Source organism: Phyllopteryx taeniolatus, chromosome 22, assembly GCF_024500385.1.
Source record: "Phyllopteryx taeniolatus isolate TA_2022b chromosome 22, UOR_Ptae_1.2, whole genome shotgun sequence".
NCBI lineage: Eukaryota > Metazoa > Chordata > Actinopteri > Syngnathiformes > Syngnathidae > Phyllopteryx > Phyllopteryx taeniolatus.
In genome coordinates, this window is record NC_084523.1 from 2,590,783 (window position 1) to 2,606,298 (window position 15,516).

The 15,516-nt window shown below is 42.2% G+C and overlaps 1 protein-coding gene across 16 annotated transcripts in view; it reads left to right on the top strand.

Annotated features, from left to right (window-relative positions):
* brd1a (bromodomain containing 1a) overlaps nucleotides 1–15,516 on the top strand; it is a 114,442-nt gene that overhangs the window by 4,546 nt on the left and 94,380 nt on the right. For 8 of the 16 annotated variants that reach the window (XR_009786318.1, XR_009786321.1, XR_009786319.1 and 5 more), the window contains exons 3-14: nucleotides 77–242; nucleotides 374–505; nucleotides 583–711; nucleotides 1,145–1,454; nucleotides 1,663–1,989; nucleotides 3,157–3,717; nucleotides 4,588–4,729; nucleotides 4,809–4,942; nucleotides 5,815–5,924; nucleotides 6,301–6,455; nucleotides 10,876–11,089; nucleotides 12,514–12,590. Coding sequence is in view for 4 of the 16 variants with exons in the window: in XM_061761502.1 (XP_061617486.1) it covers nucleotides 77–242; nucleotides 374–505; nucleotides 583–711; nucleotides 1,145–1,454; nucleotides 1,663–1,989; nucleotides 3,157–3,717; nucleotides 4,588–4,729; nucleotides 4,809–4,942; nucleotides 5,815–5,924; nucleotides 6,301–6,455; nucleotides 7,867–8,050 (2,350 nt within the window). In the remaining 12 variants the exon portion in view is untranslated. Of the gene's footprint in view, nucleotides 1–76; nucleotides 243–373; nucleotides 506–582; nucleotides 712–1,144; nucleotides 1,455–1,662; nucleotides 1,990–3,156; nucleotides 3,718–4,587; nucleotides 4,730–4,808; nucleotides 4,943–5,814; nucleotides 5,925–6,300; nucleotides 6,456–7,866; nucleotides 9,256–10,875; nucleotides 11,090–12,513; nucleotides 12,591–12,673; nucleotides 13,733–15,516 lie in introns of those variants that run through there. The other 8 variants (XR_009786325.1, XR_009786327.1, XR_009786328.1 and 5 more) reach the window with 8 other exon arrangements.

Below are 15,516 nucleotides of genomic sequence, written 5' to 3' on the forward strand. Positions count from 1 at the left end.
CACAAGCTGATCATATCAGTTGTTGTTGCGCTTCAAGCAGAGTTACAGTGTTTTTGTTTCTTCATGTCTTCGCCAGGTTGCAAACTATTCTGAACCAGGTATCGGTCCAAAAAAAGAAAGCGTTTGTGGAGCTCGTCTTAAATTACTGGACTCTTAAACGGCAGTTCAGGAATGGGCTCCCATTGATCCGACGCCTCCAGACAAGTCTGCAGTCCCAGAAAAATGCGCAGCCGGTTTGTTCAGTCAGTCAATCACAAGAGGACTTTTGGTCTTCTTTTGTTTCTGCATCGGTCCGCCAATTTGTAGAGCCTATTCAGGCAGTCGTGCATTGTGAAATATATTCATTTCTTTTTCCACTTCTCTCGCCCCGAAGAAACGGAATGAGGAAGAAACACGGGCGCTGAAGGAGCAGCTGAAGGAGTGGCACCGGCTCCGGCACGACCTCGAGAGAGCCCGGCTGCTGCTGGAGCTCATTCGCAAGAGGGAGAAACTCAAGAGGGAGGAGGTAATCGAAGAAGTTCTTCTGGAGGGGATAGAACAAAAATGAATTGCTGGCTAATGCTCCTTTGCTCCGTGTTGTAGTTAAAATTCCAAGAGAGCCTGCTTGAGATGCAGCTCACTCCATTTAGCATCCTGCTCAGAGGCGTCTTGGACCAGTTACTGTCAAAAGACCAGGCCAGGATCTTCACCCAGCCGGTCGACATCAATGAGGTACCAAATTTTCCATAACTATTATTACTATTATTTTTTTTTGTGTGTAATTTTAGATACCACACATGATGGGGGGTGCGTGTGTGTGGTGTACTCCGATAACAGCACAACACACCCTACACAACTGTGACTGTTGTAATACCAAGATTCACCTGTAAGAGGTAGCATGCTTGCACAAGACATCCAGTATTTCAAGTATTTTGAACGAGTAGGAGAACAGGTCCAAAGTATGGTCTGCTACCCCTTTTTCAGCGTCCCACCGCTTATAAAAATAACATTTGACACGGCAAGCGTTGTTTGTACTTCTTGCCATTGGTCTTTAATAGAGCTTTTCGAGATATTCAAAGATGCATAGAAACTATTTACTTTATTTAGGGACACCACACCACATGCCCGTAAACTGACTGCAACCGTCTTTGGATATTCCTATTAGGTGCCTGACTACCTTGACCACATCAAGTGCCCTATGGACTTCTCCACCATGCGGCAGCGCATCGACGCCCAGAAATACAGCAACTTTGACCAGTTCGAGGAGGACTTCGACCTCCTTGTCGGCAATTGCATGAAGTACAACTCCAAGGACACCTGTTTCTACCGGGCTGCCGTTCGCCTTCGAGATCAGGGCGGGGCGGTGATTCGGAAGGCGCGGCGGGATGCGGAGAAAATCGGCTTCGACGCAGTCAGCGGCATGCATCTGGAAGAGGTCCCCGAAGTAAAGACATCGTCATTTTCGTGGGAGGACGGTAAGGCCATAAAAAACTTGTATTTGTGTAATAGTGCTTTACAACCACTGTGCCATTAGTGTGCCATGACACTGTATAAAATGTTTGTGACATTATTATTTGGCAGTGCGACAGGAGATTTTTGTAATGTAAAGTATGTGCCCTGGATCAATAAACGTTGGCAAGTACTGGTTTAATACATGATCTCCTTCCTCTTTTTCCCCCCCAGTGGATCGCTTACTCGTGCCCGCCAACCGCAGCCATTTGCCCCTGGACAAGCAGCTGCAGCAACTTCTGGAGAAGTTTGACCTGACCTGCGCCATGAAGTCCAGCCCGTCCCGCAGCAAACGCATCAAGCTGCTGAAAAAGACCATTAATGAAGTGCGCAGCGACATGAGCCTGAAGAGAGTCCACCCCTCCCCACATCAGCACCACCACAACAGCAGCTCGTCCTCTGGAGCCCCTTCGTCATCAGCGTCATCTTCATCAGCTGAGGTCGTGGCTAAGACTGAAGAGGAGACGTGGAAGCCAAATGGACATTTCCCAGATGACGAGGGTATGTATGTATCTAAATCTTACAATAACATCTGCTATACTTTTCACTGGGGCTGGGCAATTCATCAATTTATTTGTCAGGACTTTTTATTTTTTAATTTTGAAAATTTATTTATTTTCGAAACAGCTTCCGTAGTTCAAAGCACGCCGTGCTGGCCGACATGCACTACTTACACTAACATGGCTGTGAACAGAGACGAGCTTGTTTACAAAATCACAGTTAGCGATGCCAATTTAGCAATTTGGTTGCTATATTTCGCAAGTTTTACACTTCCTTTTGTGGCCGGCGTGTTGTAATTTCCACTCAGGCATGAGCGGAGTAATTTTCACATTGTTTACCGTCACAGGAGTCTCATGGAAAACAATCGAGGAGTGAGTAATAAAAGGTGCATTTTTCCAATAGGAAGCACTTGTTTTCTTGTCTGTAAAGAAAAATGATTTCTATTATTTCTTTTGAAGTTGATGGCAACTTAATACTGGGTTAAAAAAATGCTGAAGTTTGTTTGGCATCAGTAGGAAAAAAAGCAAATTTCAGATAGGGGGGAGGGGGGTGGGGGGTGGGGGAACCAAAGCTTGTTTTGAAAAATGTCATTGTAATTTGCTTTTTCTATAACCTAAAGGGAGACATTGCTTAAAATAGGAAATTAGATTTTTATATTTTAGTTTAAGCCCGTATCGCCAAGACCCACTGTCGGTCGGAATTTGGTGGATTTAAGTTTTCTACAAATCGATACTATTGGTTAGTCCCCACTGGGTCTGTAATTAACCAATCTAATCTGTAATTAACCAGTCTAAAGTGTTGCAAATAGCTTGAGAGCATATCTCTTTAACTCCATTGGACATTTCACCTGGCCGAGAAGTGTTGTAATTCCACCACTTGTTGACTCCATGGTAGCCTTGCAGGGTTAAGTCCCTTCAAGACTGAAATTCTGTGTTTTTTTTAGACAATAACGAGTGAAAATAATTAGGTCAGGTATAATCGAATTGGTGTGTTTTGTTTAAAATCGTTCGCTGTAATGCTTCATCTGTCAACCACAGAGGTCAGATTGTGTGCAATTACATTTCTGCCTCTTAGACTGCTTCGTCAGTTCTTTTTCTGTATTGCAAATTTGCACCACTCGAGGAGACTGTATAGTGGTTACTGTGTTTTTTGTTTCCTTTCTCCCAGCAGACAAGTCTCTCCCGCCGAAACTTGAACCCTCCGACGCCATTCCTCCTCTCATCCACTCGGACACGGACCCCGAGCCCCCTACCCTCAAACCCATCGACGTCACCCCAGATTTTGACAAAAAGACTCACGCCAAGGCCGCCAAGTTCGACGGGGACCGACCAAACACCCCGTCGTCCCCGCCACACCTAAACGGCCACTTCCACAGTAACTTCCAGAATTCTCTATTCGATGGCGATGTGAGCGTAGTGGCCACATCCACCCTGGCCGAACCGGCGGGCACCGTCAGTCGGCGGACCGCCGTGCTCTTCCGCAAGTCCCAAGCCACCGGACCCCACAAGCTGGCGAGGGCTGGCGACGACAATGGCCCTGACCAGGCCGAGCGGAAAGAGAGCGAGGAGGAGGTCGACGGCGGCAACACGCAACTGGGTTCCAAATCCTTCCTGTCCGTCGTGATTCCTAGACTGGAGACCTTACTTCACAGCAAAAAAAGGAAACATCTGGACAGCCATGAGGAGGTCACAGAGGACGACGAGTCTCCTGTTAAAAGACTTGACATGGGTAAGATGTGTATCAAATGTAGCCTTAAACTTGATGTCAAACTCAAGTCATGCAGGACCAGATCTGGCCCGCCGCGTTATTTTATGTTCTGTGAATGCTTGCCACAATTTTCCAGAACGAGCAATTATCATGATAACAACCAAATGCAGTGGCAATTTTGTAATATGATGGGGTGATTATTCGGGCTCCCACACAGAGCATATTCGGTAAAAGACAAGAGGTGTGTCTGGGTCATTCCAGAATTGAAATTGCAACTAATCCATGCACAGAAAAAAAGAAACATGCACTTGTGGAAACTATAGTTGTCCTGAGACCAAATGTAACTGTATCTAGAGTAAAATTGATGTCTAAATATTATTTAAAATACTAAATAGCTCTCAAGCACCCCTAACCCCCATATGATTAAACAAATGAAATATCAAAAAAAAGGGGGGGGGCGGTATCTTTGATGATAGAGCTGGATGAATAAATTTTTATAGGATGAGTTATTACTGTTTTGAAACAAAAAAATATGATTATTATTATTTTTAAATGCTGGTGCCTAAATTGTCTCCCACTTCTGAAATGACCTACCTGCTTTGCGCTAGCCACACGGCTAGTCCATAAATACACACTATTAGTGTTTTTATACATAATTTACACTGTCGTTACACTTGTCCACGCCCTTTATTTCATAAAAAGAAACGCTATTAATTCTCTTTCATAAAAATACAAGATTTAAGCTCTTGTTGTTTCATTTTAAGTCATTATCTCAGTTCCTGTTCGCACAAAACATCAGCTGTTTGTTTTGCATTTTGTTCCGTGAACCGAACCGTGAAACGAGATCATGGGATGGCATTGGGAATTCATGTCCATTTTGTGTCCACTCAGGGCTGTCGAGAGGTTTCCTGGAGGTGGAAGAGGAGAACGAGCTCGGCCAGCCCAGCAGAGTGAGCAGACCTGTAGAGCCACGTAGACGCTGCGCCTCAGAGTCCTCCATCTCCTCGTGCAGCAGTCTACCTGGAGGTCCCGGGTAAGAGCTCACCTTTCGCGCGTCGGCAAACTTAGTAAAGCAACAAATTATTTATTTTTTTCTTTGCCCTTGTCTCCAGTACCATCCTCAGTCTTCCGAAGTGTGGGAAAGGGAAACCTGCTTTGTTGCGAAGAAACACTGTGGATGATAAGACTGAATTAATTGCCTGCATAGAAAATGGGAATTTTGCCAAAGCTGCACGAATCGCTGCAGGTAAGTTGGATTTGTTGTGTTAAACCTCCTTGCTAGTGTCTGTTAATTTAAAAAAAAAAAAAAAAAAAAAAAAAATAAAGGCTATTGTGACATATCGCTGGCATCAGGCCGAAACCGATTGAATATTTTTTTTCACGAATTGATACGATTGGTCAGTGCCCAAATGGGTCTGTCATTTTTACAAATTGACCAATTGAAAGGGTTGAAAATGGCTCACTCCTTTTGAGGATGCAATGTTAATGGCTCAACAAACTTTATATTTTTTTGCTTTTCTGAAAATGGTTCGTTTTGGAGATACGGGGATTCCGCCCGACGCCAGCGATACAGAAATGTTTGCATATTCACAGATGACTATTCATGCATTTAAGTATTTGCATTTTTATTTATTTATTTTTTTTTCACTATGAAGTGATACATCTCGACTGAGAGACAAGCGTTGAGGGAGGGGCTAAATTTAGCCTCGGTTAGAGGAGGAGAGGGAGTTTTTTTTTTTTAAGGGTAATGTTGCAAAATGTGTTTTTGTGAATCTATAAAATAAAATAAAAATAAAGTGCAGACACTTGCTCTTCATACACATAGGACACAGGGTTGAAAATCTGTAGGAACTTCCACAGCCAAGTTCTTGTGGCAGTTGGCAGTGACCAGCGAGTGTCTGTGTCGCCATGACATCCAACCAGTCAACATCTGGACTGTCCCTCATCTAAAAATTCATATTTGGCTCATTAGGTGAATAAGAACATGGCACATGAAGTGCAATAACTGTCATTCAATGTGAATTTCCTGCCCTGACCATGTCTGTGCTCCTGCTATGTCGCTCCTGTGCATTTAAACCCTCCTGTATCCTGTTTGGTCTTGTGTTCCCGCTTCTGTAGAGGTTGGCAACAGCAATATTTGGATGCCCGCTAGTGCTGCAACAGTTGCGCTGGAACCCCTAAAGCTAGTTTGGGCCAAATGTAGTGGATACCCCTCCTACCCCGCATTGGTGAGTTTTTGTCGGAAAGAAAGCATGACTACATAAGCTATAATAATAATAATAATAATACATTCTTTCCACTTTTTTGTTGTTTGGGGTAAAAAGTTGAAAACAACTCTAATTCCACTGGGCCACGGCACATTAGTGCCCTGATAGAGATCATTAGGTGTGCTGCGGGAAATGTATCCAGTCTGAAAATGGTTATTTACTACATATGCATACAATACCTTGGGGCCGGATAGCTGGATTTAGTCGCATTACACTAGTTGGTCCTCAAGGTGGCACCCTTTAACAGCTGCCCTGCATGTTCACAATCACAGTGAACTAATGTACAGCATGCCATGTGAATTTCACTCATGCATTCCCCCTCGCCCCCGGCCGTTAGATCATCGACCCCCACATGCCGCGCGTGGGCTGCCAGCACAACGGGGTGTCCATCCCCATGCCCCCCCTGGACGTGCTCCGCATCGGAGAACAAATGCAGTACAAAGCCGACGAGAAACTCTACCTCGTGCTCTTCTTCGACAACAAGCGCAGCTGGTGAGTGTCGGCGGCGATTTGCGCTACTGCAGGTGCATCGGAGCAGAAAGCTGTTAGCGGGCCTGATCATTGTCCTCTGGCGGATGCGTTAGCTGGCCAGGGATGTCACATAGCTTTTCCCTAGAGAGGCTAGTGAAGACTTTGCCCACTTTCCTTAGAAAATGAGCACACACACAATTCGTACTGCACTTACTACATACTATATATTTACAATTCAGTCCAAGTCATCATTTAGCATGTCTAGTTTTGATTAACTAAACAATATTGTGGATTCCTGTACCCTTTCAAAAGGATTTTGGCTAATTGAGGCCTAGTTGGAACCTAACAAAAACCTTAACACCTAACCAGTCACTAAACTACTATTTAACGACCTCAGCTAAGCAGGCAATTAAGATGTTTGTTAGATGACTGGCCTCTGCAAATACTATTTACACTAAGAAAACTCAAAATCTTACCAAGAATGTTTGCCTTATTTCTAGTCAAAATTAATACAAATAAGGCTCATCACTTAAAAGTAAGTTGTTTTTCGACAATTTGTTTCAAGATAATTGTTACTTGAAATAGGCCCAAAAATTGCCAGTGGAGAGTAGGAAAAAAAAAAAAGCTTCACTGGCAGTTTTTGTCCTCCTCAATTTTTTTTTTTTTAATTTTTAATTTTATTTTATTATTTTTTTTTGCCTCTGACAGTGGTTCATAAACTTTTTCCGTGACATACCGCCTCAAAGAAATACTTTCTTCTCCAAGTAGCACGACCAACATTGAAGCACAGTCACGTAGTCGGCCCAAGTGTTCATCAAAGACAAGGAGGAGGTTGCGTGCCTTAAAAAGCATATTCATGATTTGTGTTAGCCTTTGTCGCAATATGCGCGGTTTGAACATTAACGCTGTGCTTGATTAAAGGAGAAAACTAAAGTAAAATGTATTGCATGGAAAATTTTAATTTAAAAAAACAAAAATGTTTGAAAACAAACATTTCTTAATGACTAAATGCAAATATACATACAGTTCAGTTTTATTTCACTTCTAACAACAGTACTCTAAATGCGCTGTATGGGGGATATGCACTTTGAACACTGGGTCAATGGTTTGAATATTTTAGCCTTCTTCTTAACAGTCGTAAGTAGGGTTGTGTGAACTGTCAATCAAAAAGATGACGTTACACGAGGAAAATTGTTCCTGGGAAGACAGAGCCCTGTTTACCTTTCGACAGGTAAGTTTATTGAAAAATAGACATGGTGGAAATTCAGAAAATGCTAACGTCATCACTAATTAACTTTTTGTTTGTGACACTAAGCTTGCTTTGGCAGCGCAGTCCCAAACACGCTTTTGTCGTCGTTTTCAGTTCATGTCAACCTTAATCAATCGGTTTGTGCAACCGGAAGGTGAGATCTTTTAAAATCATGCCTCACAGGCAGTGGCTTCCTAGATCCAAGATGGTTCCCCTGGGCATTGACAAGACCATCGACAAGATCAAGATGATGGAAGGCCGCACGTCCGGCATCCGCAAGGCGGTCCAGGTGGCCTTCAGCCGCGCCATGAACCACCTGAGCATCGTGCGGGACGAGCCGGTCAGCGACCTCAGCGACGTGGACTGACGAGCCGCAGCCCCTTCTCGCAAACCCGCACCTCTTCCTCTCTCAGAGACGACAATGTTTACTGGGCCGTCGCCCCCCCCCCCCCCCTTCGCCCATTCCCACTCGTACACACTCCTCTAACATGCTGCTTGAATGAATGTCCCCCACCCTCACGTCTGCAAAAATGTAAGTGTGCTTTAGAGACCGTCTCCACTGTCCTCTTGCATAACGTTTCAGGACTTAAATGATTTAGTTTGGCTATGGTGTCACTATTTCATACATTTTTTTTTTTTTTTTTTTTTTTTTTTTTTTTTTTTTTTTTTTTTATAAATACACTTTTTTAAAAATTGTGGCACAAAAACCTTTCCTGCCCACATGACGGTAATGTTTCTGTCACGGTTCCATTTGCATATGAAATCATCCCTATTTACAAACACCCGCCTTTGTATTTAAACTGTAAGTATGTACAGTTGCTCGACACTAACTTATTTAGTAGTTTTGACCTACATGACTGCTTTTTATTTATACTAGACGCATTTTGTGGCACTAAGGCACCCGAGTGCTGTGTGAGCAAGGAGAGCGAGGAAAAAAAAAAAGCCTTATTGTTAAGCAGGTTAGGGCTGAACCAACGTGTATGAAAGTGTTCTTTTTCCTATTTTAAATTATTGAACTTTATTATCAAGCCTCTATTTGGTATTAATCCTTTTGTATTGAATAGTGTGTATTTTTGTTCCTATATAGTATATTTATATGGTTTGAATACAACATAATGTGTGAAGCGCAGTCTGATTTTTGTCGACGAACAAACCAAAAACTTTGCTACTCAGATTTTTCTTTATTTTTTGCCAGTTTTCTGTGGGATGTGTGAACATGTTGCCAAAAAAAAAAAAAAAAGTACAAAAGTAATTTTTATGTGACACATTTGACTTGTGTATTTTTATTTTTGTAGTTTATAGCTGTAGGGGTGCGTGCCTGCGTTAACTTTCAAGCATTTTCATGACTTTATATTCAAGGAACGATGTTGAAATCTTGTGGCACATTTTGCGATGAATTATTGCTTGTTCAAGTTTGATTTTCTAACATTTTTTTGGAGGTGTCAGAATACAGATGTTTTTTTTTTTTTTCTTGGGTATCATTGGTTATGTTAATTTCTTGTATTTAACTATAGTCATTTATATCAAGTCAAATCAACACAAAAAGCAGAAAATAAAATATACAAATATAAACACGGCTACATGGTTTTTGTTTAAGCATGCATTTAAATTGAAATTAGCCAGCCTTTTATGTTCTCAAACGTTTCAGGCACCACAGAGCTTGACTAGAAGTTCATGAAATTAGATGTAAGGCTGTTTTGTTAATCATGAGCACCTCTGAGGCTCTGCGGGAGGCTTTCTTATCCTGGTTAAGAAAAAAAAATAAGAAAAAAATTGAAATACAGACCACATATCACTCAAAGCATACAGCATTGAACAGGCCCATTGATAATGCTTGGTTTGGTTATTTTATTTCTTTTCCCCTTTGGTGACATGAACGGCGCCTGGAATAAAATTTACAATATTATAATTCTGAAATATAACTAAGACCTCGAGCGCTAAATTGTAATATTTTAAAAATAAAAGGACTAGCATGTATTGGAAGCATTCCCATTTATTTTGAGCTCAGTTAAAAATCATGTAACACATTTGTATATTTTATTTGTATTTGTTGGTAGCCTTGAGGTTTGGTTGTCAATTGTTCAACGTTGCCTACGTTTTAAACGGTAATCCTTCAATTGATTGGATTGATAGTCACGAATGGATGACGTCAGAATTAATTTCCGGGGAAATCTTCCTAGTTCAGGGAGCGTTCCCAGTAGGATGTCGTTCCCAGTCTTGCCACTGAGGGGCGCTGTGGCCCAAAAAGGTGGACTTGCAAAGCAAACACCGGAGTTGGCCTCGAATCAACTCATTTCTGTCTCAGCGAGGATAAACCTATTTTTTTAAAAAAACGTTAATTGTTCCAATGTACATTATTGCATATCTATATATATATTAATTTTAAATCTCGGCTGTTTTGAACCTGCTACGCTTTGATGCGTTTCGGAGGTTCAAACACCGGTCCCTTTTATTTGATTTATTTTTTTTCTTTTTACGGTCAAGTCACGTCCAAGATGCAAATGTGACTGAAAATGGATGAAACGCGCATTTTTATTTCCATTCTAGACAATCCGGCGTCTGTTATTTTGAGCCGGAGGCACTTAAGAGAGGCGAAAGTAGCATCATGGGGATTAAACGAGCGAGTAATGGCCCTTCAGTTATAGGGGAGCCACCTTGAAGACGGTTGAAAGACATCTCCCATCTTTATAAACAATTGCAGCTAATGAAGTCTCACACACATACACACGCTGGGTAACCTCGCTGTCTGTCTTCACCTGAGACTAATTGTGCACGGAAGTAAACACAAAAGTGGAGAGGAAGCCGTGTTGAGCGAGAATATCAATCCCGCTCCCTGCACCGGTTGCCTTCAGGTGACTTTGACTTGAGTCGTTGGCCCCATTTAGGTCGCACATTCAGGTTCCTAAAACATCCCGGGAACCCGCAGAGCTCATAAAAGGCGGCTCGAAAGGACATAAGACGTGATTCACTGCAAGTTCATGTGTTAAAACACAAGTTTAAGCTGGAGTCGATTCAAAGTCGGGTGTCAAAAAAGTGTCGCCAACCAGGCTCGGAGGTTCAAAATGGGGTTTCTGGCCAGGGTTAGGGCTTTTAAAACAAGGGTAAGGTTTCAAATTAGTGTTAGGGTTTCAAGTGTGTGTTTTCAGCTGGTGGAGACCATTCATGTCATGTTTGTTTTCTGTCTGCTCACAGTGTGGCCCGGTTAATTGGTGGGCGGAGTCGCCCAGCCTTAGCCGCACCTGCCTGCAATCAGTCAACTCCACCTGCCTGCTTGCAACTTGGCCTCGTCTTCAGGTGCGGCTCCATTGGAAGGAAGGCGCCGAAGTATTGCCTCGCCTGTCGGGGTTTTGGTCGTCTTGTTTTGTTCCCGCAAGATTTCGTCTAGTTGGCTCCAGAAGAACTCCAGGTTTGTTTTCCCCACTTTCTTCAGCTTGTGTTACAGAATTAGACATAATTTGTTTGTAAGTACTTCTGTGATTTTTATTTTCCATTTCTATCTTGCGGAGATGTATTCCGTTTTGCTCGTTTTTGCTTCCAGAATGTCAAAAGTACTGGTATTCAGTACTTAAAAGTGTTTATACTTGTGCAACAAAACAATGGTAAAAGTACTGAAGCCACTCCCTTTAAAAGAATAAATGTACTTAAGTAAAAAGTGACTGAAACTATAGTCGAAACTGCGCAAATTAGAGCTAATTTCAATTTGTTTATATATATATATATATATACATATATACATATAAACACAAACACACAGGGTTTTGGCATGAGGCAAATGTATTGGGAAAACTTTTATGTGCAAAACTGCCAGCGAGCCAGAATTCAACAAGCTAGCTTTCTAAAAAGCTAATGTGGTTTATTTCTTGCATTTATTGGGGAGTGGGGAGAGGAAACAAAGGTTATTCCCAGTTCATAGTAACCCTGTTATGATTGTATGACGTGTACAGGTATCCTTATTTTGGTTTCCACAAACATGGACTGCACTGACACTTTGACCCCACTAGTTTAACTATATTGAATGCGCAAATACTTTGGCTCCACTAGCTTAGCATCGCCGTAGGCACGCTGCTCAAGGGAGTGCTTAACTAACAATTTGAACGATGCGCTTTGCTCTTATTTCTGGTTTCCGGTATTTAGGAGTTTTGCTTTTTACTGAACATCGTTGCTAACTTTAGGTTTTAAAAATGAGGTAATTTTTCAAATGTAGGGAGTAGAAAGTACAGATGTTTAAAAGCAAATAAATGCTCAAAGTACAGATGTGAAAAATCTACTTAAGCACAGTAACGAAGACCAACTACTTTGCTTCATTACTTCCCACCTGCTTGCTTCCACTGAGGCTCCGTCCACCACTTTTGTTTTGCTCTTTTTTGCGCGTTTCATTTTCATGATGACTTTGGTCGTCAGTTTTTATCCGTTAATCAGACTTGGTTTGGTATTCGTGATGATTGTTTTGTCCTTTTTTTTTTTTGCTTTTGAGTGGCGTTCTGTATCAAACACTTGTGCAACTTTTGGTTTCTATAGATTTTGTTCTAAACCCCCTCCATCCTTTGGCCGTTGTCCAATCATTGTTTCACTTTACCATCCTCCTGTTCCTTCCTGCAATCCAGCCTCCCTTCCATCCTTATCTTTTGGTTCCTTTTCTTTCATCATCATTCTTTACTACCTTCCATCCTTCCTTCCATCCATTTTATGTTTTGAATTTCCGACCATTGTCCCATCCATCTTCCCTCAAGTCCTTCCTACCTTGCCTCTTCTGTCCTTCGTTCTTCCTTCCATAAGTTAACTTAGACTTCACAGTGCTTAAATTTGGCCCACTGTGTGTGTCTGTGCCAGGGCAATCCTTGTATCATCCCTGTTCCCAAGTGTCACCTGTGTCCATGGAGGCTGGGGGGAAAAAAGCTCCCACGCAGGTATGTTCCATCTTAAATCCCACATGCGCACACAGTGAATTATTATTACAAACTATATGTCCGTACATGTCATTATGGGGCAGCCAAAAATGGCACATTGGGTGTCAAAGCTGCCAACTGCAGACTAATTCCAAGTAAGGCAGCCGTCTGCCTGCAAGCGTTCAAATCAAAAGAATGTGTGCGTAAGTCTCACATGGCTGTGGTGCTAATGGACCTTTTCACCACAGTGTCCTTTTACTGTGCTTCCCTTGCTGTTGGAGGCTTGTTTATGTCAAAAAAGGCAACTTGTTGACTCTGCATTTGCTGCTTCATCATGTAGAACTGCTGATTTGTGTCTTGTCAAATTTGGGTGTAGCATTGAGGTTGTCCCAATTGTCTTCAATATTTCATTCTGTTTACAAAGATGAGGCACAGTTGAGCTGGATTACATTATTTTGTGTAGTTTTAATGGTTTAACTGCACACTTTATGACGTTGATGCTATTTTGTGGTATGTTGCTTTACTTTATATTTTAGTCAAGCTCCCCAATATTGCTCTTATCTCCTTTATAGAATGCTAACATTAGGCTGCTATCAGACCATCCAACATAAAATGTTTAGAATCCAAATTCTTTTTGTTAATCATTGTATCATGTCGGTTTTGTATATTATAAGTTAATGCATTTTTTTTAAAGCACTAAAAGCACAGTGTAATCACAATCACAGTTCCTTTAAGTGAATTTCACAGAGTGAAACTTTGACATGCAATGACTGTTATCTTGTGAAATTGTCGGGAGTTGAAAGATCATTTTAAAAAAATGTATCCTTGAATATACTTTCAACCAGTTCTCGGCAACGTTGGATCCATTTTGGCCGGCGTCGCCTGTTTGTTCATGCAAAATGTCTTCACTTATTTTAAAAGCAGAAGAGAAAAGCGGCTAACCTAGCAAAAAAAAATAAAAAATAAAATAAAATAAAAACTGCTGAGGCTCATTTGTGCCTGAAAGTTGGCGGCGGTGTGTGTGGGGTGACTCGTGAAGGAAACTCACTCTGAAACTTGGCCTGCTCCTTCTGCATTAAACATCACGCAAAACCATCCACTTTCCATTTTGGAACATGCACAAAAATATTATCCTCCACCACTTGCTCCCAGCTCCTTTCCATTTTTTTTTTTTTTTTTTTTTCCCCTCTTCCCTCTCCCCCCGTCTCTCTGCGGGTCCTTGATAGGTCCAATCTCCAGTGGCTATGTTCAAAACACTGGGCCAGAATAGCACAGGCCCTGGGTAGATGAATATTTATGGGTTGTGTATACGTCTTGCCACGGAGGAGAAGTAGAAATAGTGCGTTTCCAAGGTGAGCAAAACAAACAACTTCAAAGGAATTTAAATGCACTTCATGTAAATTAACCCTCCCCCCACGCAGTCTGACGCTTTCTGTGGAGATTAGTGTTCCAATTGTTTGGGAGCGACTCCCTCCTGATGCCAGATGACCTGATTACTGTCTTTGCACCAAATTATAAAGCAAAAAGTGCATGTGAACGCCTTCTGTCAGGCAATTCTGGGCACCAATCAAGCAGGCGGCTACATTATTCATTGATCAGCGTGGACTGTGATCAGAAGCAGCCCTGCTAATGGGGGAGATGAAAGCACTGCTCGGCTCAGATGAAATCAGAGGAGGGGTGAAATATCGCCGATGGCCCACTGGGGTGTCATTTTTCTGCTAATCTGTAACCAACTCGGTCGTACGCGGATTAGCAGCTCATTTGAGCTATCAAACGGACTAAATGCTCGTTATTGTGTTTACACAAATATGTGCTTATAGTTTTGCGTTTCAGTTTCGGGGCTTTGTAGGTTGTAAGGTGCAGAATGAGCAGTGGGAGGGTTGGATGTTGTGCACGTGGCCCTTTTAATTATTTGAGGTAATGTAAGTAAATATAGCTTGACTGCTTTGACCGCTGTGGCTGAATTTATGGGTCGCATTTGAAGACTATCTGATCATTTTTGTTAAATTTGGGTGCTAAAATCAGATCGTGGCATCACGATGTCTTTCTGGTTAGCATTATCTGCTTCACAGGTTTGACGTTCAAAATCTTGCATGCTTGTTAAATTACACACACTTCTTTATAAGATCGGGTCCGGGCCGACAAGCTTAAATATGAAGGCGTCGATATTTACAACCAAAAATCTTTGCTGGGAAAACCCGACATCTCCCGAGTCCGTGAATTGTGACTAACGGTGGCCAGTCAAGAAGCGACATGACTGAGGAACAAAGTGGCTGTAAATAAAAACATGTCCTACCTGATGTACTTTGTATGCGGTTTGACCAGATGGCAAGAAGTATTTTTCCAAAGCAAGTCTTTATTGATGACAATTTTATAACACGCGCGCCTCTGGTCCCTTCAGGAGCACTCAGGAAACATTGGCTTGCGCCTTTTGTTTTTGTTAAATCCTGTTTTATCATCAGATTTCTGTCTCGGAGGACTGGTTTCTATATCGGTGGTGAAACGGAATCTTTGTGTTTGTGTGGTGTTCTGTTCTGTGTTGATTATTAGAGCGGACCACACAGTTTGACCAAAACTGTTAAATGTGTATTGCGTGTAATACATCTCACCAATCGACCGCACCTGAATCAGCTGTTGCAGTTGCTAAAAGTGCGTTTAAGTTGTAGAGCTCCTATGAATATGCCCACGCTTGGTGACGAAAGACTACACTTCATCCCGACTCTCGCGGAAAGAGACTCTCCACCGTCCGCCGTTCTCATCACCATTCTGCTGCATCCCAAGGGCACTTGTGATTGACGGGGCTTAATGTGGATCTTGCCAGAATTGGATTTGATCCTGGGGGCTCTGCCACAGGCCCCTATGTTAGATTTACGCTCCCCACCCCTCTCCTCCCACCACAGCCGCAAGCAGCGCCTATCTTTTCCCCTCCCTTTCTCTGTCGAACAAA